Below are 26,907 nucleotides of genomic sequence, written 5' to 3' on the forward strand. Positions count from 1 at the left end.
TCGGCCTTCAACACGGAGCCTTGGCTCACACCGAACAACCAGCTATAAAGGGCCCCAAAATTACTAGTGTAAAACCATTCAAACGGGAAAACCAACGGTCTAATCTATATAAAAAAACGAGAAACGAGAAACACGTATAAATTACATAAACAAACGACAACTACTGTACATCAGATGTTAGTCTATTTGTCCATATCCAATCATATCATTAAGTTTTGTTGGGTAACAAACTTCATATTTACAAATCAGACATTAAGAGTCAAAGTTAAAAGATCATATTAAATGATTATGTCCAATCTAAATAATGTTATAAAATGTAATTACCTAAAATGAAATGTAACATCAAGACGTATCCAATCATTGTAATTATAATATATTCCTTTTCGTTCTAGATATATCCTTTAGAATAAGAAATTAAAAACAACAGAAAAATCAATGTTTGTTTACCTATACTAAACTTTAAATTAAACCAAAGGTAAAGACCAGGTACACGAAACGGGTGACAACATAGGTAACCACCAATAAACTCAAATGTGTGGTATCCGGAAAATATAAAGAAAATGTTTAAACAGAGGTATTCCTAAATTTTAACTTCTGCAGCAAGAGCACATACAAAATTCGCGATACGTGCTGTTGATTGATGTGCTTGCTCGCTTTAAAATAGTTTATTTACGTTATTTCATAAACGTTCTAGATCTTAAATGTTTTGCAAATATTTCATATTATGTATTCAGATTCCTTGCGTTCACAAAATGTTCATTTAGAAAACATTGCAATTTGGTTATAATTGAACTACTTCGAAAAGCTCAAAGACAAGCTTATGCCTTTCAGAGAGAATCAACAATGGGAAAAATTATGAAAGCTTCAAATGCAGACACTCAATTTTTCTTACAAGCTTATAAACCTGCAAAGAAAAACATCACTTACTATCACCAAGATACTAAAACTGAATGAAAAGACTGCAGAAAATGGACCAAGCATTATGAACATTTGGCAAGAGCATTTCCAACATCTAGCTACGCCAACATTAGAGGAAAATTTTGACACTGAAAAGCTAGAGCTTGTAGAAATACAAAACAATATATATCATAGAATCCATAGAAAGGGAAAAAGGTCAAGGCATTGATTATGTCAATGTTAAGGAGGTTGATAAGGCTATACTAGAAAACTTAAAGCAGGAAAAGCACCGGTTGAGGATGGAATGTCGGCAAAACACTAGTACTACAAATATGGGATGGATGAGTTAACTCTCTTAATAGTACATTTGCTACATTTAATTTTAACATATCTTGATGTACCAATATTCCTAACGACAGGGATTCTTACACTAATTCTAAAGAAAGAAAAAGACAAAACATTACCATCTAGCTTTAGAGGATTTACTGTAACTAAAAGCTTTGCAAAAATATTACAAACTATACTGGAGGATAGAGTTGCCTAGCTCTGTATTTAATAACATACAAAACTCTTTGCAAAAAGGTTTTACAGAAGGAGTATCATCACTATGCGCAGCTGTCCTCACACCAGAAGCAATCGACGAAAGTAAGAAATTAAAGATACTGATGATTTTAATAACTCTTGATGCAGAAAAACATTTGACAAACTAATCTATGAAATCCTATTCAAAAAGCTGTACCAATATGGAATAAAAGAAAACCTCTAGGATACTACTGAGAAAACTGTATAAAGGCATAAGCATTAAGGTTAAACGGGAAGGTAAATGTACAGAAGATGTAATGGTTTTACATGGAATTTAACAAGGTGCAAAACTATCTATAACGCTTTATAAATGCTACAACAACGTCATACAAGATAGCACTTTAAAAAGTTGACTTGGAGCATGTATTGGAGAAATACAAGTCCCCGCACCCACATGTGCCGATGCCATTTCTGTCCTGGCAAATATTACTACAGACGCACAAAGAATATTATACATAGTACAGCACCATACAAGCAGAGATCTAGTTAAAATCAATCCAACTTAATCTGAAGCTGTTTTATACAATGCAAAAGGCTCAATCATATCAACATTGTAATTCAAAGTCGATGACATCAATATAACCAATGAAACCAAACATCTAGGTATAAAAAGAAACGAGCAAAACTGGTCAAATATCTCAGAAAGAATAAGATCCGGCAGGGCAACAATATACAGCCTACTCGGAGCTGGTTTACATGTCAGAAGGGGATGGTAGCACACAAGCTATAGAGAACATATGCAGTACCAAGAAGCATCTACGGACATGAGGTGATGAACTTACTTGCAAAACAAAAGGATATGCTAGAACTGGCAGAGAGAAAAATCCTCCGACAAATTCAAGGCCTTCCAAATAATACAGCAAGAATGGCTGTCTATACCCTGGTAGGAGCAGAACCTATTGCCATCACATTAGACAAAAATCTACTTACCTTCTTCAGGAATATTGTTGGAAATTCAGGAATCATAATATGTGAAATTCTGCGCCGACAAATACAAATTTTTTGAATGACAATTAAACTGTGTTGGAAAGATAACATAAATACACTTTCGTTTTTCGTTTTTTGTTTTTGTGAAATCAAAAATGAAAAATGAAAACATTTTCATTTTTCGATTTTAGTTTTTGAGAAATCAAAATTGAAAAATGAAAATACTTTTGTTTTCGTTTTTTGTTTGTGAAATCAAAAACGAAAAACGAAAACACTTTTGTTTTTCATTTTAATTTTTTAAGAAATCAAAAACGAAAAATGAAAACACTTTCGTTTTTTATTTTGGTTTTTATGAAATCAAAAACGAAAAATGAAAACACTTTCGTTTTTTGTTTTTTGTTTTTGATATTTCAAAACGAAAAACGAATGGACGCAGATATACACGGACCTTTGACAATATTAAAACTTGATTTATCACTTGTACTTTGACACTTTGACATTACTTTAATTTCTGAAGTATTTTTTCCCTGTTCACCAAGAAATAATTAAATCTGGTCTATGTATGTGTGACTGACAATGAGACAATTATCCATCCAAGTCATAATCAGTTTGGGGGCAACCCCTTAATGTTATAAATATCCCTTTTACATGTTTTATGTGGGATCAATATAAGTTATAATATATTTGTTTGTACAAAAGGGCTCATATTTTCTCAAAGAACTATATATCTATCTGGTATTAAATGGTCAAAACATGTCCAAGAATTTTGTAATATTCCTGGACTTTAACCATGTTAAATTAACACATTTAAAATGTACTTTAACAGTTTAATATTATTCAAAATAAGTGGACCCCTCTTTTAGAAAAAGTTGTTTAAAATATGATGTAACTCTCCTCTTTTTGGGTACAAAATTCTAAGTTTTCAAAGGTTTTGTATAGAAGAACTATACAAATCCTTGGTATTTCTATTTTCCTTTCTACATCAGTAAAATGACCCCTTGACTGAGGGAGGGTTGTTCTCAACCTGATAATAACAAACACAGGTCAAAGTACGGCCTTTTACACAGGGCTTTGATACAGACCAAACAGCAAGCTATAAAGGATCCCAAAATTATTAGCATACACAATTCGAACAGGAAAACCAACGATCTAATTTATATATCCAATACCAATCAACAACATCAACAAACGATAACTGCTGAAGGACAGGCCCCTGAATCAATCAGGACAGGTGCATAAACATGCAGCGGCTATAGATTTTCGCCAGCATACAAAATAATGGCAGTTGAAGGCAAATCCTTTAGAAGTTCTTTGTGCTTTATTCTATCAAGGAATATTTTTTGATAGGTAATATAAGTAAGGGGGAAAGAAACCAATTTTGTGTTCTTTACAGGTATTTCCGCTGTTATAGATTTATATCGGGCGGAGCACTTTCACTTTGGATAAATAGGTTTCATGCTGAAACAAATATTCTCACTGATATTTACACAGTGTGGTGGGGTGCTTTTATGTTTATAATCATCATATACAGGTATTTCCGCTGTTATAAATTATTTCGGAGCACTCCCACTTTGGATAAATAGGTTTCATGCTGAAACAAATATTCTCACAGATATTTACATAGTGTGTTGGGGTGCTTTTATATTTAAAATCGTTATATACACTCTGGTTAGACTGTGATTTTAAAAACAAATGTTGATATCTTTTTATAATAATTACAACAACAAAAAACGGTGCGGGAAATTGACATGATTACATTTCCGGATGCGGGAAGCAGGAATATAAAAAAAAATAAAAAAAATTCTGTTTTGAGAAAAATAGGTGCGGGCGGGTCCGTCGAACAAGGAATCGAATTGGTGTGGCCTAAGATCTAAATATTGCTAAAAAAAATTGAACAGACAGTGGATGATAATGATACCTCAATATACAAGAAGATCATACAACAGGGAAATTTACTGCAGCTCATAACAGACTGTACTAGCAAGGACATGAACTGGTACTCAACTGTGTATGAAAACATTGAAACTCTGGCTAGAAATATGTGATATGAGATGAAAGTACAGTATAAGTAAACTTTTTAAAATAAAATTAGTTCCTTACTTTATCATTTTACTTATTTATGACTAATTAGGACTTACATTATTTTTTGCAAAGTTTTAAGATATCAAATACCTTCAAAGAATAATGACAAGATCGCAAAATAAGTAACTTTAAACTGTTAAGGAAAACTTATGTATTTATGTTGAATTGTTCTAAACCCCAACCCTTTTACACAAGTCTTATGAAATAGCCTTTTAATGATAGATTCTGATGTATTCTGACTTTTAACTAACATTTATAAGAAAGTTTGATTTGAGACCACTTCAATTCTAAATTCTTATCTGTAAATATATCCAGTTCTTACTTAACTTTTTCTTACACCTCAGCACATTATGAATATTATTTTTATGCGTCTGACATTATCATAAGATTTCTATACCATTAGAAGAAAAACTGATTATATACGCATGCACATAACTGATTCAGCCGTAAATGTCTAGATCAGTTTAACTCTTTGCGAATTGTCAACTAGTCCAAGTGAAGTAATCCAAATATTTTACTATATCAGGTAAGTGTAACAAGCGAAATACAATGTTCATAGTATATAAAACTTGACAAAGCGTGTTAAATTTACCATATAACAAACAAAAGAAGATGTGGTATCATTGCCGATGAGAACAATCTCAACCAGAGGTGAAATACTGTAGAAATTTGCAACTTTAGGTGACTGGTCACTATACTGTTTTCAACAACGACAAAACCCATACCTTTTAGCAATTCATATATAAAGACCCAAAATGATAAATGTAAAACAATCAAAATCGGAAAACTAACGGCTGATTTATGTACAAGACAATAAACAAAAACCAAAATGTGATATACAGCAACAAACAACAGCCACTAACCACAAAATTACATATCAAAAAAATAGGTAACCGTTATGATTTTTAAATCGTGTTTTTACTAACAGTTTTTGATACCAGGAAAAGTATGATCTGATAGATACAGAATGACCCTAAGAGTTAAAATATCAATACAAATTCAATAATATTCTTCAGATGTTTACAACACGTTTGTAAGTGAAATGTTAGCAGTTATGTGTTATACTTATTTATCCAAAACGATACTTTTCTAATATAATATCTGATCACCCTATATCTACTTAATATTTTTGAAGTACCCATAATCATGATAATGTTAAATTATATCGTAGATGTCAATTTTGCGTGTTCGCAATTACATGAAACCACGAATTACTGTATCAGGACAGTTATATATTCTCTTTATCTTAAGAGATATCAGTACTACTAATAAAATAAACAGTCTTGTTTTAACACCTCTAATATGTAATAAGATGTAGAACCACGACCAGTTTATGGAAAAATATAATATATATTATACTGTGTTACAATAATACATTCTTCAATATCGACGAAAAATATACAAAAACGAGGCAATTCACCTTGTGAATGTTTCATTAGTAAAAAATTTAAAAAGTGTGGCAAATATTTTTTGAAATTTTAATTCAGAGAATTTTTATCATTTATTTTGAAATTGAAACTTTTCTTTCAACCTTCACATAAACCGTCGGTTAACCACAGCGACTACTTGTATGTAAAAAAAGGAGATGTGTATGAATGCCAATGAGACAACTTTGCAACGGTTACAAAATAACGTAAACATTGGAATTTATTGATCATACGACGCCTTCAACACTGAACAAAATACCATATCGCTTTGCAAGCTATATAAGGCCAAGTTAGGTAAAAAAATGTAAAACAATTAAAACAAGAAGACTTTGATTGATTTATGTGGAAAAAAAACAGAAAAAGAAAAAAAAACCAAATATGATCTACAGCAAACACAAAATGTTCCTATAGTCTATTTTGATTTTGACTCATAATTAAATCTAGATTAGATTAGCATTACTTTAAAAATACTCAAAACATTATCAAAAATGTCATTTAACATGTACTAAGCTTATATAAAATGTATGTTATAGTATTAAATCCTTAACTAGGATGATGGCCAGCTGGAATGGCTGTATGATTATATGCTGGTGGAGGGACAAATCCACTATTGTCATGGACACCATATGGCTGGCTATACCCTTGCATACCTGAAATAATATCAAACCAGTTTATTCAGAAATGTAACACGTATTAGTTTGTGAACGATAAAAATATTTTTAGAATAATGTAACATTATCTTGTCCATGTAAGGCACTGACCATTTCTACCTACTTTTTCTTTTTGAGGGAGTGAGCAAGGTATGTCTAATCTACAAAAATTTTCTATATCAATGTGCTGTTTGTTATATCTTTTATTTTTGCTGGTGTGCTTAATAACATTCCTATGGTTATTCAGTTTGGGTAATTTTGGGACAAAAACGAAGAATATAACGTCCGCATATTGTTTCCGTCATCAGACCGACATTTAAGTCGGACATGACTACCGTATTTAACATTGAGAACCAATCGTAAGATAGATAACAAAGATGAAAAATGAATAAGCCAATCAGAGCGTTGTCCATATCGTGGTTTTTAGATCGTAAGAACCACTATTATCATTTCTCGATTTTAAACTTTAAAAGAGGGAATAAAGGGTTATTTTCGTGCAGCGTGTTTTGCCACTTTTTATTTCACGTTCAGCCGTGAAAAAGGTTGGTCATTCGCATACTCAGGCTCTATATACTATACAGAAACGCGAAAATCATGGAATTTAACAGAAAGCAAAACAATTACGGATTTTGGAAAAAAGGCAGAGGGCTTAAAATAATTGTCATGTCTCCAAGTGCCTATGAAGCTATGACTCAGGTGATACCTTTTCTGAAATTCTCCAGTCATAAAAATCTTTTACAAAAATTCATCCTAGAACAGTTTACATACTTTCAACAAAGTTCTAAATACCCCCGATTTCGCGGATGTGTTCTTGTAATACTAAAAATACTTTGAACGACAAAATTATTTTTTCTATCTTTATATAGCAAGGCATATGGTTGTTAAACTTTATATTTTTCCGTTCTTGTGTGGCTTTGTTATATATCTGTTTGTTTTTGTTGAGATTGAGATTGTGACAAGGTGATTGCTGTATCCCTATTTGATATATTTACCTATTATGTCTGTTTTGTTCACGCATCATTATACATATAATGGAATTTGATGCGACTGTCATACAAGAGAGAGATTTAGCGATATAAAACTAGGTTTAATCCAGCATTTTCTACATTTGTGATTGTCTGTTCTAAGTCAGGAATATCACAGTTTATGTCCATCTGTTTGATGTGTTTTATCATTTGATTTGCTGTTTGATTAGAGACTTTCCGTTTTGAATTTTCTTCGGAGTTCAGTATTTTTATTATTCTACTTTTTTTCGTAGCAATGAAAGTGTTAAGCTACCTTGCACGTTGTGTGTGACAAAAAAAAAAAAAAAAAACAACAGAAAAACAGATTTTAAAATCATTTTTTTTTGTCAACTTTACTTTTAGGTAGTTAGTCTAAGAACCTTTGTTATACAATATCTTATTAATTTATCAACAGAGAAATTATGAAAATACATGTTGTTAAGCATGCCAGTACCGAAGCACTAATCCAGATTTAATTCACCATTTTTTTACATGAGAAAATGCATTTACCAAATCAAGAAATGACAGTTGTTATCCATTCGTTTGATGTATTTGAGCTTATGATTTTGCCATTTGAATAGGGACTTTCCGTTTTCGGATTTCAGTTTTTTTGTAATTTTGCTTTTTTTTTTTAGCTAATACTACCCTCGTGGAACAACATTTGACCAACCTTGGTAACAATAACTCACATTTCACTGAGGGTTGCATCTAATATAACCCTTTGAAATTTAATGATACCACCATAACTACAAGGTTAACTTAATATCTTAACATTTTCATCAATATTTACAAAGTCTTCAAACTAGAATCTATGACAAGCGTGATGATTTCAATTGTCCAACTATGAACTTCCGAATATTCAGCAATTACACATCCTCTGCTTTTTACACAAAAGTGACAGAACAGAGTTATGAAAATAAAATGAAATTGACATTTTATAAGTTTAACGATCACCATCTGAAATTGGATCACTTGGAATATGTTATGTCTATATGTCTCATTTCACTAATGATATGTGTTCAAGTTTTTTAGTTTTTTTGGATACCGGAATAGTTATCTGATTTTGAATTTACTAATTATACTATTCCATATAAAGACACTATTATGGGTATGTTATCGTATTGCGGGTAATGTAAATGTATCATTGCAGGAAATTCTTACACTGTCTCTCTTCTTTTGGAGTAAATGGAACATATTCAGATTTTGTTTTTACATTGATTCATACTTTTTTGTTAGATTTATCCAAAACTATTTCTTCCTCAGATATGTGGCCAAAATAATATACACACTAGCCTAGTCAAAATAGGATTTGACCTAAAAAAAATTGCAAAATAATTTGTTTTTGTATTTTTCGATTCCAAATGGCTTTCTTAGTAAAATACTAAAAGTCTACCAAGATATCCGTTAGAAGGAATATAAGGAATAACACCGTTCAAAACATATATTTTTTGTAACTAATTACTCCTATCCTGCATTTCTTTCAAATCTCAGCCAAGCCCTCCTTAAATCCAATGATGGCTTCCTCAGTCAGTGGGTTACGTACATGAACTGTGATTCTGTAGTACAAAAATCATCTATGAACGGGGTGCAATGAATTTCTACAATTTACGGACAAAATTTACCCTGCAACGTATTACCTTTATGCAGATGTTGTAAAACGCTCAAACCTTTCATAATAGCTAATATTGCATGACATTTGCCGAATCTACCCATGTAACATTCCTTCAGTAAAGCCCTCAAGTCTTGGGTGATATTAATACAAAAAGCAATTGAATTAAAAATTTTATACCATATCTATCGATTATAACCTTAATGAATTCAATTAACAATCTAGGATTTCTTAGATGAAAATTTGCTGCTTATAAAAGAAACTTCTGCGGCCAGTATTTTAGGCTTATAAATAGCAAAGTTGAAATTAAAGTTTTTTAAAAACGTTTTGCGAATCCCATCTAAGCTACCGACGGAATATCTGTATCATTATCATAACTAAATTCAATTTGTGGAAGCCATGTTGCTGTTGTATGATGGTATTGTATTTTTTAAAAGTCTTAAGTTATTGGAGAAGAAAATTTATGTATATTTTATAGCGTAAATTTTTCCAAACCCCAATCATTTTACATAAGTCTTATAAAATATAATTTCATTATAGTTCCCGATGTATATATAGCACTCTTAACTAATAATTATAAGTAATTTTAATCTGAGACCATTTTAATTCTTATTTGTAAATATATGCAGTTGTCTCTTAACATTTTCTTACAACCCAGCACATACACGGCCGACACTCGTCTAACCGAGAGATTGGTCGGTTAATCTATATTGAGTATGCGGCTATATGGGCGATTGGTCTGTTAATCGGGTTGGTTATACGTCTGTTAAGAGTAAAACGCTTAATTTAATGTTAAACTCTATTAAATATACAGATTTTTGGCATGTTATAAGAACCAAATCAAAAAAAGAAAAGTGTCTGACAAAATGATATCTATCATAGAACATGTTGCCCTTGTAAAAACATTGCTTAGTCTTCGCAGTTTTCAGTAAAACTAAAAGGCGTCGCGCAAGTATGTAGTATTTAGTCTTATACGCATAGCATTTTTTTAATAAAAGGCGAAACAAACAAATTTTGATATCATTTAAAAGACAAAAAATAGTACTGTGGTTCTAAAAAATAAATTGACATTTAGTAAATATTTCATAATTGTTAAATAACGTGAATAATACCACGTTTTAGTGAAAATTATGGGAATAAAGTCTGTTAATGGGTTGGACAATTGAAATTTTGTCAGTTAAGAGTTATTTAGCCACGACAATAATTTTGCTACCTTTATCAGTCAGGGGCATTACTTAAACAAGTAACAATTAAAATTACCTATACAACTAATGTTGAAAACGAGGCTTATTTAAATATAACTTATATAAGTTATTTTTCTGAATATTATTTTTATAGGTGTCCAAGAATACAGATTTTACTAGCTTTAAATAATTTTCACAGTTATCTGGTTATTTTTCCCTTGATATATAAAAACTAATTCTTCAGAAACACTAATTAACTTTCCGACGCACTTATCTTTCATACCGACGCTTCTGGGTCAAAGATTGGTCTCTTGGGACTATTAAATTATCATTTTCCTCTAAAATCTTGAAGGTAGACTGATATAAATAGATAGATACTTGTGAATTAATTAAGACCTGAAGTTATTTATAATTTGTAACCTAAATCAATTACATATGTGCCTTAGATAAGTGTAATTGCTATTTTTTTCAAAAATGTTTAAAATAACTTATTCAAGTAATATTTTTGTTATTATTTTCAAAGTAACCCTTCATCTCTATACTCCTCTCAAATTTGATAAATTCTTTATTTTATGATATAAAATGTAGTTTAAAATCATGAAAACTACATTTAGTCTATGTTTCTATTGAAAATTAAAATAACTCTATTAAGTAATTTTATTGTATTTAAAATAAAAAATTACTTACATAAGTAATTAAAAAAATAACTTGTTTAAGTAACGCCCCTGACTGTTTATATATTTTCCCCTTGAAAAATTTAAGAATGAGATGTTCCTGAGTAAACAAAAAATGACAATACGGTGCCACAGTATCCTAGAAAGAGCATTTTTATTTTGACTTTCTTTGCATTTTATTGCAGGGTGTGTCACTTCAATATAGCGTGATATGGATTGGCCTCTAGAATATGCATGAATTTTTTATTGACGTTTTCAATCAGCCTTAATTTTTGTGTCTGTTCGAAGTAGCAAGTTCTCAATTCCGACTGAAAGTGTCTTTCTAATTCAACACAGGCTACATATAACGTGTTCTCGTTCACATATGAACATGATATTTGTCACTAGCCGTTAAACCTTAAGTCGTCAGCATCATTCAATTTGTTCTTTTCTTCTATTACTTAATCAAATGTTGTTTACAAATCACTCCAAAGAAGTAAACGGAAAGGAGCGAATGCAGCTACATTTGATTATTTTAAGTTTCAATTCATTTTAATTCGTTTAATTCCTTTCTATATAAGTGCAGAGGAGAACTTCGGTTGTCTATGGTGGCCGGTGAAGTCCATTTCGCGTTTTCGCGATTTCGCCTTTCATGTTCTATAGGGCGAAAACGCGAAATAGCGAAAAGGCGAAATCGCGAAGTCGAAAACGAGAAAATTGGTTTCGCGTTTTCGCGTTTTCGACTTCGCAATTTTGCGTTTTCGCCATATAGAATATGTAAGGCAAAAACGCTAAAGCGCCAAAACGCAAAATGGCATTAACCTGCCACCATAGTTGTCCGCATGTAAACTTCTAAAATTTGTCACCAATATAAGTACATCGCAATCCGTTACAGTTTCAACAGCCATCGATGTTTCATGTGTGTATTCTTAAACAAGTATTATTTTTCTCTCGTTTTTAGCAATGTATCACTCTCCACTGTCCTTATATATTATTCTATATTCTGCGTTTCCATCCAGATTCTCGTGTATACCACGATGGTCCGTATTGGGGGTGTTGTTTATTTCTGTATTCTTTAAATTGTTATGTAATTTTTTTCTACATTTTATTTATCTTACTCATTATTCTTTCGTTATTTTTCATATTTTGTCATCCCAATATATTTTACTTACTGATGTTTAGTTACATTACGACGTTAATCCCTGATTTATATACTGGTTACCAATGTAGATGACAAATTTGTGTCATTCATGACAATTAAAAAGAATCAACATGATATATGCGATGATTCTTGGATACAATTAATATTACTTTAATACTACACTTTTTGAAACCATTTTTATCAATTTTCAATGTCATGTGTTGTTTCCGTATATGTTATGTTTCATTGCTCATGTGTTGTTTTCGTATATTTTAGCCGCTCGTCTTGAGCCTACTCATTTGATCCGATAACACCCCATATAGCAATAAAATTATACTTTTATTGCCATTCATAACTCTTAATAGACCAATTAACAGACCGGGTTTTATACATCCGACCCATTAACAGACCAGGTTTTAAATAAAGATTGATTTATGTTACCAAAATACAGATTTTCGTGTAGATTTTTCACACAATGATATCAATATGGTTAACAAACATAATGCCTTTCTTTTTTCGATGTTCAAAAATTGAATGCAAGTAAATTTAACCAATGTGTCATTTTGTGTACATTTTATGTGTGTAAAATGTGTATAAATTTATTGATGAGTAACCCGCCTTTTAATTTTATAGATCGTACATCGAAGCTAGAAAAATAATAATTATACCACTGAATTCAGTACATTGAATTGTTTTGTTAGACATGAATACTTTTTATGATGAAAATATATTTAGAAAGTTATACAATGAAACATGCTGAATTTTCAATGATTTTCTCGATAACACCTGATTAACAGACTTTAGCCAACCCGATTAACAGACCAACCGCCGATATAGCCGCATACTCAATATAGATTAACCGACCAATCTATCGGTTAGCCGAGTGTCGGCCGTGACATATGAATTATTATATATCTTTTAAAACTTTATGATGACAATCCTATGAATTAATTATGATATTTATCATTTAGTGATTATTTTAACTAAATTCAGTCATCTGTATATAATCAATTGTTTCCTTATGTTTTAAGGTGTACACAGTTGCTAAAACTATACCATTTGGGTAGTGCTCCACAATTAATGGAGGAATATACAAGAAACTGACTGATTGGACAGGCGTTGAAAAACTTTTGACAAGAGAACTAAACAGAGAAACATTTAGAATACTGAACCTGTTTGATTAGAAGTAGCAACGTATGAAACTGTTGGTTGTGCTGATGTGATAACGTGTCCTTGAGTAGATGGTGTTGATCTAGCGCATGCACAACACAGACATACAGCAATCGTCACGATTGTACCTATGGCTACAATCACACCAATAACAATGCCGATAATTGCTCCAACCGATCTACAATTTATCAAGATAATATGTTATACATCTATAAGTCTCTCTTACTCTGTCTCTTTCTTTCTCTCTATCTTTCCTTCTTTCTTTCTTTCTTTCGGATTTAGTATAAGAAGATATCACAGATAATGTAAATCGTTTTCTTACTGAAAATGACAATAAGAAAATTCTTACACATTTATCTGTTACATCGTCTGGGTTATGTCCCCTAAGTTGGGAAAAAATACAATAATTTTTGATAAAACACATAATCATCTTCGTTTAGATGAAACGTCTTACAAACGATTTACATTTTGTCTCTCTCAAAAGTTGCATATTTCATTTAATATCTAGATCGATTGTTTTTCTGCTATTTTACAATTCAAGACGGCGACAGGTATCTGATCTTACTTTTAAGTTTTAAGATTTTTAAGATACATTATTCCTTTACTTCACCCGAAGACAAAAAACAACTTAATACAAATTTTAATATTCCCGAGATATAAATTTATATCACTTCTTATTAGACATTTCCGAAAACTGGCATTCAACTACTATTAGGATTACAATTACATTAATAGCAGCATTTAAATCTTAGGTTTTCTCATAGTGTAAAAATAAACCATCGATCCAAAGAAATTTAACGATAGTGATGTTTTTCTGTAGTTGAACAACGATTTTTTTCTAATATATTTGCAGCAATGTGTTCACATCAATAACTGTACGGTGTTATCCAGGTTGAAAATTCTGTAATTGTCCGAAGTATGATCGAACGAACTAACATTATTCTAAAAATGAATTTAACATTAGACACCCAAAATATCGGAATTGTCGCTGCAGTAGCTAGATTGGGACAATTGCTGAAAAAAAGTCAACAATACTTTGTGTTGGAAAGGTGCAATTAACCATGGAGCATGTTAGCATGTTTATTCTAAGACATAATTTCTCTATTTCATTTTGTTTTCAAGAGAATGAGGAAATACAGCGGACGGGTGTATTTGAGCTATTTATTCTTCATTAAATTAAATTATCTGTTCGGTATAATTTTGATATCTTTTATCTTTACTGAATAGGACAAACACTTTTGTCTACGTTTTTGGTTTCAATAGAAAAAAAATCACAACTATTCGAGGAAAAAAAACAACCCCAAAAAACAGTTATCAACGAACTTCTATTTGTCGGAAATATATTTTGGACTGCAGACTCAATTGAAATGTCAGACTATCTATGTTTTCAACAACAACAAACAAAAAATGACAAACGACATCTTATTGTTTTTCTATTCTGTAATTATTATAATAGATATTTTGGGAATCATTAAGTATGGACGTGTTATTTCGCGGTAACGATAATTATCCCCCATGAACATGGGTGGTACTGGTATGCTCGAAACATGAACTTTAACCCCGGTTCCGAGACTTGTACTATTTTCATGGAATTGTAATATAGAGTGCACTGACGCATTTGAGTCGATCCACTCATTTTTAAAAGGGGATTCCAACCCAAGATAAGGAAGGGGGGTCCGACCATATGTTCCTATTCAAAAGCATTGATTGCCAATCAAAGGGGTGTTCGTACCCCCGGAACAGCCCGTGATCTCTCACTGCGACATTGTTCATTACAACAAGTTTATACGCAAATCTAGTCAATTGATTGTTAGGAATAAAAGTTGCAAAAGTGTAGCAGGCGAGAAGAAATTGTTAAAAAAAATCACAATCTATATAGTCGTCAAGGCAACAGTTGCGGATACAAAGTTGTTATCGTGCATAACAAAAACGACACCAACATTAATACTTCAAATAAAACAGGTAGAGTATCCTCTGAACAATATTTTTGCTGGTTTCGTATACTAACCATTACATTTAAAGTACCCTGTTTCGCGTGGAAAGTCTATTGCTCCTGTTATGATATTTATATCATACATTTATCTACACATTCGGTCCATATAAATCCTTTTCTTTAAATATTAGTCTTTGTGTGGTCCTGATGGTATGTCGTGTGTGCTGTTGTTTATTTGTCTTTTTCATTTTTAGCCATGGCGTTGTCAGTTTGTTTTAGATTTATGAGTTTGACTGTCCCTTTGGTATCTTTCGTCCCTCTTTAATAATAAAAAAAACCACTTCGGACACATGCAATTTTAACGTGTTTCTAACATCTCTTTTTTTTTTTTTTTATAGAAGACACCATTTGCTATTTTGTATCTGTATTGTTGGTTTGGTTTTGTATTTTGAGATGAGCCCTTGTTTTTGTCACCTGTAATCGTAGGTCTAAAGTGTAATCCTAGGTGTATACCTAGTTTCCGCAAATGTCTATTTAAGGGACATTAGCAACGAGATATATGTATACAAAAAAATACAAAAATACAATTTGTTCAATAATTTCAGGAAAAATGTGATAAAGTAGAATATTAAAACTAATTTACTTTTAGAAGCTAATTTAGTTCAATTTTCTCTAAATAAGATAAATAATATCGCTGAATAATAGTTCAGTTGCAAGTGTATCCATGTGATCCCTAGTTAAACCTGTTAAATGGAGATGGGTAACGCATGTATTCGACTTTTCAAAAGAAATGAATGTTAACATTAAAAGTGAAACAAGGTTGAATTATTTGGTTGAATTATCAATCCACACAAAAAAAACAACATTTATCGCTGATAAAAAAAAGATAAATTATTATCATATGTTTTAACCAACGAAAAAATAAAATCAAACACACACAGAACAATAAAAAACATGTGGTCGCTTTCAACTTAAATTATGTCTATTTTTATATCAGATTATATGACCGTCGGGAGTCTACGAACGCATCTCGATGGTTTATTAGATCTATGACGTCTAGACAAAACACATAGGAAATGGTGATACATATTATCGAGTCCTTACAATGCTAATTTTAGACATTTTGTAATTGTTATATACGTTCTAAAGATTAAACATTATAATTTCAGACACATCGACGAACCTGAATTTGGCAGCTAATGCCCCTTTGAATATAATGCGATATGGATAAACATTGTGTTTGCAATATTTCAATATCAATTTCAAAGATAACAAATACTGGTATTATTCAGCAATCGTAAAGCGTAATATTTACTCACAGTGAAAAATCAGAATAGATAGATGAGTAGTAACTACAGCACGGATTATAGGTGTTTGAATTGCAACATCCATTGTAACAATATGTACTACTATGATAATTGGATGAATAGGCATGATAGATGGTATAGTAACAGCTTGAGGCACTTGCAACTTCTGTGGGTAGAAATATATATTTGCATGTAAGCATTATTATGTCGTAGAGGACAGTATCATCTTTAAGTTTTAAACCTCTAAGCAAGATAATTGATTATTATAAATGTACAAAAAAAAGGACAATGTGGATTTTATTATGCAATTTTCTGTAGAAAGAGAGACAACTTTAATTTCCTGACGTTTAAATTTACAACACCAATATCTTCAAACGCATAGTATAAATCATTATGATGCTTCTGTGTTTATTTTCACTTCCATATGATGTATTGTTCCGTTTTTCCGTATGATCTTTGATTTACAATGTTGTAAAGCTTCGTGTAGTACACTCCTATATACTTTAAAGAGGGTACATGACTTTTTTATTCTTACCATGCATACAGTAAATACCCTGTCCAGTAATTTCAGTGGTGATGGTTTAAATGTGAATAGCCAACGGCCACGAACATCTGACAGCAAATATGGAAATAGCTCACGTTTTCACTTTAAAAGTGACCTGCAGTTTGTCTGTTCTGTTGTTTTTTTTATTGTTGCTGTATCGATGAGTATACATGTATATCAAAATTATAATTCTTGAATAGATTGTTAGGAATGCTCTTTTCGCCCGTATTGTTTTAGAAAACAAAAATATATTAAACTAAACTGTCCGAAGGGGTCAGCTTTATACATGTTATACCCATGGAAGGAATTTTCTCGATGTGTTGAAGACCCATTGAAGGCCTTTGGCGTGTTTTATGCTCTTTGGTTTGGTTGTTTGTTGTCTTTTTGAGTATTTCGCATAACTATTTAGTCCTTAATGCTCCTCAAATTTGTACTTCTTTGGCTTTATAACTTTTTAGATCTGAGCGTCACTGATGAGTATTATGAAGACGAAACGCGCGTCTGGCGTTTTAAATTATAATCCTGGTACCTTTGATAATTAGTTGACGTATTCCCCATTTCCATTATCAATTGTATTATAATTTTCTTCTAGACAAAAATAACGCAAACCTTATTTAGTATAGATGAGAAATTGAAAATTAAACTGGGAATCGATATCGTGACTAAAGTATAGTTTTTTTTTGGTTAAGTTTTTTGAACTTAAAACCGAAGATCCCACATTTAGAATATTTCATTATAGATTACTTCATACTTTTTTAAACAAATACTTCACTTATAGAATAGAAATATAGTGAAACAGAATTGTGCACTTTTTGTACAGAAGAAGGAACCATATATACATCTCGATTTTAATGTTGATTTGTTCAAACGTTCGGGCAAAACTTCTTTTTTAAATTTGGAATAGGTACATGTGTATGTAAAAGAAGTTTTCAATCAACGTACTAAATTATAATCCTGGTACCTTTGATAACTATTTACACCACTGGGTCGATGCCACTGCTGGTGGACGTTTCGTCCCCGAGGGTATCACCAGCCCAGTAGTCAACACTTCGGTGTTTACATGAATATCAATAATGTGGTCATTTTTACAAATTTCCTGTTAACAAAACTTTGAATTTTTCGAAAACTAAGGATTTTCTTATCCCAGGCATAGATTACCTTAGCCGTATTTGGCACAACTTTTTGGAATTTTGGATCCTCAATGCTCTTCAACTTTTTACTTGTTTGGCTTAATAAATATTTTGATATGAGCGTCACTGATGAGTCTTATGTAGACGAAACGCGCATCTGGCGTACTAAATTATAATCCAGGTACCTTTGATAACTATCAAGTAAAATCTAGGATGTTTAAAATCATGTATTTATAGATCTCATTAGCAAATGAATTTTGCTATTGAAGAAATATATTTACTTACATGTATGTCGATTATAATTTAATATTTCGTCTGTTATTGAAGCAATTGAATGGATTTTGCATAATTGGAGGATTGATATGGGTTCTATGGGTTTGTATTCCAGCAATAAAGCAATAAGAATAAAAGAAAAATTGTCAAATATTGATTATATATTATATACTGGAAAAAAGACTTAACGATTCAATCTTCGTTGTATAATGGACTGTTCTGTTGAAACATATATGTTTAACCAATTTTTCATAAGTTATTGCAACAATGTTTTGCAAATCTTTTATTTTCAACTGAAACCTTGGAATGATATGAAGATTCAAATGACTTGTCAAAGAAAAATGATATTTATCAGGGTTTCCGTTCATACTTTTGTAATAGTTTTCTCTGTATTGCATATAGCATTTAAACACAACTATTTATGTCAAACTTGTCTACCTATAAAACACATATTTGTGCGACAATATCATGGCGACACACCAATATGGAAGCAAAATTCAGTGAGTTCTAGATCGTTGTTATTGTAACAGTGTGACACATTAATATAAAAACAAGAAGATTTGCCAATCAGATAACTCTCCATTATACCCTTTACGACGTACAAGTTAAAAAAAGAGGTGCGATAGATAAAAAAACGAATTTACAACGCCATGGTAACAAAAGAAAAAGACAAACAAACAAACAATAGTACACAAAACATAACACAGAAAAATAAAGCATATGCAATACGAACTCTACCAAAACAGGGAGTCATTTCATGTGAGGGCTATGCAGATCCTGCTCCACATGTGGAACCTGTTGTGTTGCTCATGTTGTTACAAACCCGGTAAATAGTCAATTCGGTAGGTTACACTCGTGAAAAAGGAATGGGATTGTAGTTAGGACATTAGGAACATATCTGATATCATCTGTGAAACGAATATTCCATATCAGTCAACCACCGATGGCGTCCGTAAAATTCACGATGGGAAGATTTCAACTTCACTATTTGGTACTATTGCATCAAAAGCGTCCTTGTGAGTAGCAACCCTTTATCTAGAAAATCACCAGTCACCGTACGGTATTTCACAATAGGCGAAACATTTACTGTACGATAAGCTTAAAAAGCCGAAATGACAAATATAAAGCATTTCAAACGAGAACACTAATGGTCTGATTTATATACACAACAGAACATATGGAAAACAAATATGACATACAGCAACAATGGACAACCACTGAAACATAGACTTTTGAATTTGGACAGACACATACATAATGTGGTGGGGTGAAATACATGTATGTGTGTTTGCGTATTTATTAGATTAGTAAACAAAAACCACTTTACACAGTTACGTAGAAAAGCCATTTCATTTCGTAGACAGGGAAGAAATATGGATATGGATTGTTCATGTTCATTACACACCCGGAAGGTGTTGGTTACGTATATTGTGTACAGCCAAACAAATAACAAAAGTAAAATAACAAAAATACCGAATCTATAGATAAGTGTTAGTCTAAACTATTAGTTCATATTTGATAATAAGTTTTTGTTTGGTATCAAACTTCATCGTAAACAATTAAAACACTAAGAGACAAAGAGACAAAGTGGAATGTTCTTATTAAATAATAACGTCCGAACTAAATATTGTAATAATTACCCAAAAGAACATTGAACATCAAGACGTATCCAATCATGGTTGATTTGATATATTCCTTTCCGTTCTAGATATATCCTTGAGAATAAGAAATTAAACAAACGCAAAAAATCTATTTCTGTTTACCTGTAATAAACTTAAGATCAAACCAAATTTAAAAACCAGGTAATGAAACGTGTGACAAAGTAGATAACAACCAATAAACTAATATGTGTTATCAGGAAAGTGTTATGTAGTTGAAACAGAGTCCACGTGAAAATATAGGGTTTCCCTAAATTTTATCAAAACTTCTGCAGCAAGAACGCATTGATCATGTGATTGATCGCTTTGAAACTATTTATTAACGTTATTTCTCTAATTCTATGGAAATATATCCTTTCCGAAACCATTGTATGAAAATAACTTAATCAACGTGTGGTCGAGATAGTTAATTATCAATGTTAAAATCTATATTTCATAAACAATTAAAGCAATATGAAACGAGTGACTGGTGAAACATAATGCATACCAAATTCTTAACCCAGTGCATGTATATATCATAAACTTAGTCTTTTGTGCACCATTTCTTAAGCACAAATATCCTGGAATCAAGCTATTAAAAAAGAGTAAACTTCTCCTAAATGTGGACAAATTAAAGAATTTTCTTAAAAAAAGTATATGTACAAGTTTTGTAATGAAAATCATCCCTTTAGTTATAAAAAAAAACATATGCACCTTTTTTTTATATTTTAATTTGCGGTTTCATATGACTTTAAACGTTTAAGATCTTAAATATTTTGCAAATATTTAATAATGTAGGCATATCTTTTTCATTTCCTAGCAAAACACTCTGCGTTCATTAAATGTTCAATTAGAAAATATTGCAATTATATAAGATTTGAACTACAATGTTTATCATATTCGGTTATATTTTAACTAACAAGAATTGGAATTTTATACGACTGTCATACAAGTGAGATGTATAGATGGCTATAAAACAAGGTTTATCCACCATTTTCTACATATTATAAAAAAATGTCTATACCGAGGTAGGAATATGACAGTTGTAATCCATTTATTTGATGTGTTTAAGCTTTTGATTTTGCCATTTGATTAGGCACTTTCCGCTTTAAATTTCAGTATTTCAGTATTTTTAAATTTGTGATATGGCTTTGTACTTTGTCAACATTTAAAAGTTTGAATGCACATATGTTATACACCATGTTTAAATCAATTCAACAAACAATTTGTTTACTCTTATAATCATTGTTTATTAACAGCGGCTAATAACAATAAAGTTAGTAATGACTGCCAACGAACACATTTTCTAACCGAGACTTAAGACGTAGAAGAAAACAAATATAGGTACGATACTATAGTTGATAAAACTTTACCGGCTTGCAATGTATTAAAAGACCGGTACCACGACAAAAACAAAAAAATGTTACGCAAGAAAACAAGAAAACTTACTGCTTCTATTTTGATTTTTAACATTATTTACATAAATCTATATTATTGACATTAATTTTAATATATTCAAAGTAACAAAAACATGTTATATTTTTCGTGTTATGATACACAGCTAGAATAATATTTGTACTATGTTTAAATCATTAACTAGCATGATGACCAGCTGGCATGGCTGTATGATTATATGCTGGTGGTGGGACAAATCCACTGTTGTCGTGGAAACCATATGGCTGACTGACCCCTTGCATACCTGAAATTGTATAGAGAAATGTAACACATATATGTAAGATTTATGATCGATAAAAAATTCTGATAACAGTTTGTATGTGCTCATTTCGTTTGATTTGTTAAATACTGATAATTCTTCTGTTTTTCTTCTTTATTTTTGAAGGGAGGAGGGGTTAAGAGGTTTTTCCGCTGGACAAACATTTCCCGACTTCATAATAAAGCTATCTTTGCAATAAAATACATGAACAAATATTCTTCAATAACATACATGAACAAGTCTGTTTAATAACATACATGACAAAGACATTTTTTCGCAATGTATTTTGTATATATTTGGATTCCCAAAATCAAAAACCAGGATTTACATGTAGTAGCCCCCTTTCCCTCAACTCAACACAAACACATATATAAATCTTAAAAGTTCGTAGCCTAAGCTTTGGTAAAGTTTGTTATACATTTTTTGATTATTACAGACTTATTTTTAAACAAACAATAACGAATAAGATGATTCCTGATGCCAATTATATAAGTTTCATGTTTATGTAACAGAAAACCACCGTAAATCTTAATTTATATTTAAAAAAGTACTATTAAAAATCCTATCTGGCTATAAAAGAGTTTTTAAAGATCACTTACTAATTTACCATAAGTTCAAATGCTTGAATATAAAATAACTTCATAAAATTTTCATTGCATTTTCCTTATCGAACAAACGTGTCTTTCATAATTGAAGGAAACATCAGTATCAGTAGCAAGAATATGATTATTGCATGGTTCAATTATCCAAACTGATGTCCCATGTTCCTCGTGTTTCACCGAAAAGTACTAATAATTGAAGTTATGAAAAATTTAGCAGAAGTTAATACATGTAAATAGTTTTTTGAACTGTACCTGATTGATTAGAAGTAGCAACATATGAAATATTTGGTTGAGCTGAAGTTATAACTTGTCCTTGAGTAGATGGTCTTGATCTATTGCATGCACAACACAAACATACGGCAATCGTCACAATTGTGGCTATGGCTACAATCACACCAATCACAATGCCGACAATTGCTCCAACCGATCTACAATTTATTAAAACGATTTACCACATATGAAATATTTCAAAGATTATCATCGTTTGAATGAAAATCTATAAAGACACGTTATTTTCGGCTATAGTATATGTCAAATACAGTGAACTTAAACAGTGTTAAAGTTCTTTTACAGTTCTTAAAATCATTGCCATTCTGAAACGTTTAAACGTTAATTCAGAAGCAGAGCTCTCTATACTTCAACCGTTTATTTTGGTTTCGTAAAAGCAACATGTACTTGTACGAAATATTTAACTGATTTAGACTTTTTATAATATCTTAACAATTTCGAGTAAGAAAATTTTAATAATATTTTAATGTATTGTGTATCAGGGCGAATACAGTATATATTTTTTTTTAACAATTTGTCAAAATTAATTAAATTTTATCATGCTTTTTTTTCAAAATATAATTAAAAGTATGGGTCCCCGGATTTTGTTGTACGTTTTAGGTTGTGCAAAATTGTCATTTTTTTTTTTATAGATTATGCATAGAAAATCCAATTTTGTGTGATGAAAACAAAACTACACCATAGAATTTTAAAATAAAATGTAAGAAGAGAGCTCTTATAACATGCTCTAAAATTAGAAAAATGAACATTGGGGTCATTGGACTTAATTGTTTTCTTGCTACTGTAACACACTAAAATCGGCAAATTTACATTACTTTCTATCATAGAAGTTATTATATCTGAGTTATCTCCCCTACTATATAAGTCACCTCCCCTAATATGGCAAAGTAAAAAAGATGAATCAAACAAAAATGTTGTGTTTTATTTTTTTAGAAAATACAACAGTATGATAAAACACATAATTTCTGTATAAACAAGAAAAGTCTTACACATGAAACTACATGCTACTCTTAAAACTTGCACATTTCATTAAATGAAAAGATCTAGACCAATTTTAATCTGCTATTTCAAAATTAAAAGCTAGTGGAAGACACCCTAACTACCTTAAATTGGCTCATTTTATAATTATCTAAATGTAACTTACAGTGTAAAATCGGAATAAATATAATAGTGACAACACGGGTCACTTGAGAAGGAACTGCAGCACCCTTGGTAACAATACTGTGATCCATAATAACTAAAGGAGTAATAGTAACACTGTGAAGCACTGGCAACTCCTGCAGGTGGAATAATATGTTTTATTAGTCAAACACTGTCTTTCAAACCATTGGTATTTCCATCATTAGTTTAATATATATGTATTGTTTTTAATTAATTATTAAGATACACATAAAAAGAAGATGTGGTATGACAGCGAATGAAACAACTCTTCATAAAAGAACAAATGACACAGAAATATGGTATTCAGGATTTCTGTCAATGTTATACATTAAATAGTTTTTTTCGATGACCGCAAAAGAATAATATAATATCTGTTACTCCTCTTTATCAAAATGCAGGCTATAAATGAGATAGTTATTTCTGGTAGTATTGAGACATGTGGTGATGTTCTTTAGAATATTTCATTTCCGGAAAGCAGTAAAATTAAGCAGAAATAGACAAAAGTAAGGACAGACTTTTTTTACCATGGACGAACTTTTATTTCACTCTAAGTAACAGTGTATTTTACCTAATCAACGAAATATAATATTTCCCACTTTTTTGTTTCAAACAAAAAAAAACTTGCCATTGAATAATTGTTTGTGACAACAGAACACAATGTAAAATCATACGAGATGTTGTTGCTCACTTTTCTCTTTAGCAATAAATATTCACAAATATACAGGGAAAACAATTGTTGTATATCTCCATTTTGTGAGCTGGAAATGTTATAGTAGAATAGTTTTTGTTTGAGGAAGTTCACTACTCAGTTTCAAACAATAGTATGTATTGATAGCTATATAGGGGATTAACAAAGGAACCAAAAGAGCAAAAATTAAATGTAGGCCGATGAGCTTGTTTTCGAGATACGAGCCATTGAAATTCCAGCTGGAAAATGTTCTTATTTTGATTTTTCTTAGCTTTATTATTGACAAGTTTAAGTTCTTAAAAAAACTATTAAGAAAAGTAAAGATTTTATAAGGCTTTTACAGATGGCTTATTATTATACAAATAAAACATTTATCAAAAAGAAAAATGGGGTCAATTGGCCTTTTTCTAACGGATTTAAATTGAAAAAAACAGAGGATTCTGAAAATCTGACAAAAGTTCCAAAACCTTACAAGCGAACATCCTTAAGGACAAACTCTATTCTACACTATATTTGTATATAATAATACCGTTAATAAGCTTCAGAAATGAAAGTCATACTTAGTCATATGACAAACAATCCTAGTAATTTGACTGATTAACATCTAACCATGTGAAACTTAAAAAGTTGCTTTGTCATGTCATAAAGTTTTCATATTCAATCATGAAAATGAATGTTAAAGGTCTCAGCAATATATAACAAAAAATTATTTGTAATAATTAAAAACTTTGACATGTATTATATAGAATACTTAATATTTGGGGTATATGTTTAATATAGGATTACAATTATATAAGTAAAAAAATTACAACTTTCAGTCGATGGAAACAGCGTACACTTATTGACATATTTGCTTGTTTATAGTGATTAGAATTATAACATAATTTTGACTGCTTTACCTCCATTATTGACAGTTTTACCTTTTATGTCTGTTTGTTTGGTTCACACATTGTTGTCAATAGGATGGAATTTTATGCGACGGTCTTTCACGTGATAGATTTAGCTAGCTATAAAACTAGGTTTGATCCACCATTTTCTACATAAGAATATGCCTGTTCTAAGTCAGACATTTGCTTTGAGACTTTCCATTCACAATTTTCCGCGGAGTTCGGTATTTTTGTTAGTTTTAATTTTTTACATTATTATGAGGGAAATGAACTAGCATATAAAAGATATATAATCAAGGTGGCAGCAAGTTGCAGTTGGTTCGAGATCATTGTGCTCGTTACTATGATTCCAAACTAAATAGTTTTATATTTACCCAAAAGAACCTGGAATACTAAAACGTATCCAATCATTTTGTATTATGCTATATTCCTGTTCTTTCTATATATTTCTTTAGACTAAATTTGGTTTTTAAAACGAGACACTCAAAATCCTTGTTCAATTTAGATGTACATATACTAATCTTAAAATAAACATAATGATAAAATAAATGTTGGTAACATGTGACGAAGTAGATAACAACTGTTAAACTAAAAATACTGTTATCAGTAAAATATTATGTTATGTTGATACAGACACACCTTCCGTACAATATATAGGTTGTTCTTGTGTTTTGTTTGTCAAAGGTAATGCAGCAAGAACACATAATAAAAAAATAGGAGTTAAATGTGATCGTTGATTTAAAATGATTTAAAAGATTATGACGGGAAACGACTATATACTGTATACTGTGTATTGCATTTTTGCTGTAAAGACATCGGCCATCGTTAAGGAACAACTCCAGAGTACAATTGATCAAATAAGAAAACTATGTTACTAATGTGTCAACTTTGCCAATAGTCATAATTATAAATTAAATTACCGGTTTAATTTTTGAAATACTAAAGCATTTCTACCACAGGAATATATTACCTTAGTTGTATTTGGCATAACTTTTAAGAAGTTTGTCCTTTTACATTTCTTGAATGAGTCTTTTACGTACGAAACTCGCGTCTGCGCAAATAATAAATTGCAATCCTTGTATCTATGATAAGCTTATTTGTAACATGTCTTTGTTTAAATGTTTTGATAAAAATAATGTCAGTTTTTGTTAGTACCAGAGCCTTCCACCCGCCAAGCCTGTTTCGTGAATATATATACGACATTTTGGATGACCAGCGACGAAAACTTACCTTTCCGAGTGTCTTGTTATTATGTATTTAAACCAAGCAGTTAATTGACTGTTTTGATTTATCATTCGCCAAGCCACATGCAAAGTCCTGACAATGGTTGACATATGGTTGTAGTTTCGAAGCGAATTACAATCATTGCTAATACAAGACTATTTTAAGGTTGATCAAATATTTATTGCACGCGTAC

The 26,907-nt window shown here is 31.0% G+C and overlaps 1 protein-coding gene across 2 annotated transcripts; it reads right to left on the reverse strand.

Moving 5' to 3' along the window:
- Positions 1-6,234: 6,234 nt before the first annotated feature.
- LOC143044983 (uncharacterized) lies at positions 6,235-26,053 on the reverse strand. Of its 2 annotated transcripts, XM_076217265.1 has the most exons (7): positions 25,865-26,053; positions 23,899-24,031; positions 22,719-22,894; positions 20,154-21,849; positions 16,579-16,732; positions 13,329-13,504; positions 6,235-6,565 (listed from the first exon to the last, which is right to left on the reverse strand). In XM_076217265.1, exons 1-4 carry the CDS (start codon positions 25,899-25,901, stop codon positions 21,743-21,745), a joined length of 453 nt encoding a protein of 150 aa, XP_076073380.1. In that variant the 5' UTR covers positions 25,902-26,053; the 3' UTR covers positions 6,235-6,565; positions 13,329-13,504; positions 16,579-16,732; positions 20,154-21,742. The 2 variants fall into 2 exon arrangements, with proteins under 2 accessions (XP_076073380.1, XP_076073379.1); XM_076217264.1 differs by lacking the exons at positions 22,719-22,894; positions 23,899-24,031; positions 25,865-26,053 and having other exon boundaries at positions 20,154-20,981.
- Between the last annotated feature and the right edge of the window lie 854 nt (positions 26,054-26,907).

This window comes from Mytilus galloprovincialis, chromosome 9 (assembly GCF_965363235.1).
Source record: "Mytilus galloprovincialis chromosome 9, xbMytGall1.hap1.1, whole genome shotgun sequence".
NCBI classification, from domain to species: Eukaryota; Metazoa; Mollusca; class Bivalvia; order Mytilida; family Mytilidae; genus Mytilus; species Mytilus galloprovincialis.

What these genes read in the sequence shown, in the direction of transcription:
- LOC143044983 (XM_076217264.1), bottom strand. Translation starts at nt 20,190, where the DNA reads ATGATTGGATACGTCTTGATGTTCAATGTTCTTTTGG. An exon ending in GATGTTCAATGTTCTTTTGG is followed by an intron (nt 16,733 to 20,153) that starts GTAATTATTACA and finishes TTCTACCCACAG; the next exon opens with AAGTTGCAAGTGCCTCAAGC. An exon ending in ATCTATTCTGATTTTTCACT is followed by an intron (nt 13,505 to 16,578) that starts GTGAGTAAATAT and finishes GATAAATTGTAG; the next exon opens with ATCGGTTGGAGCAATTATCG.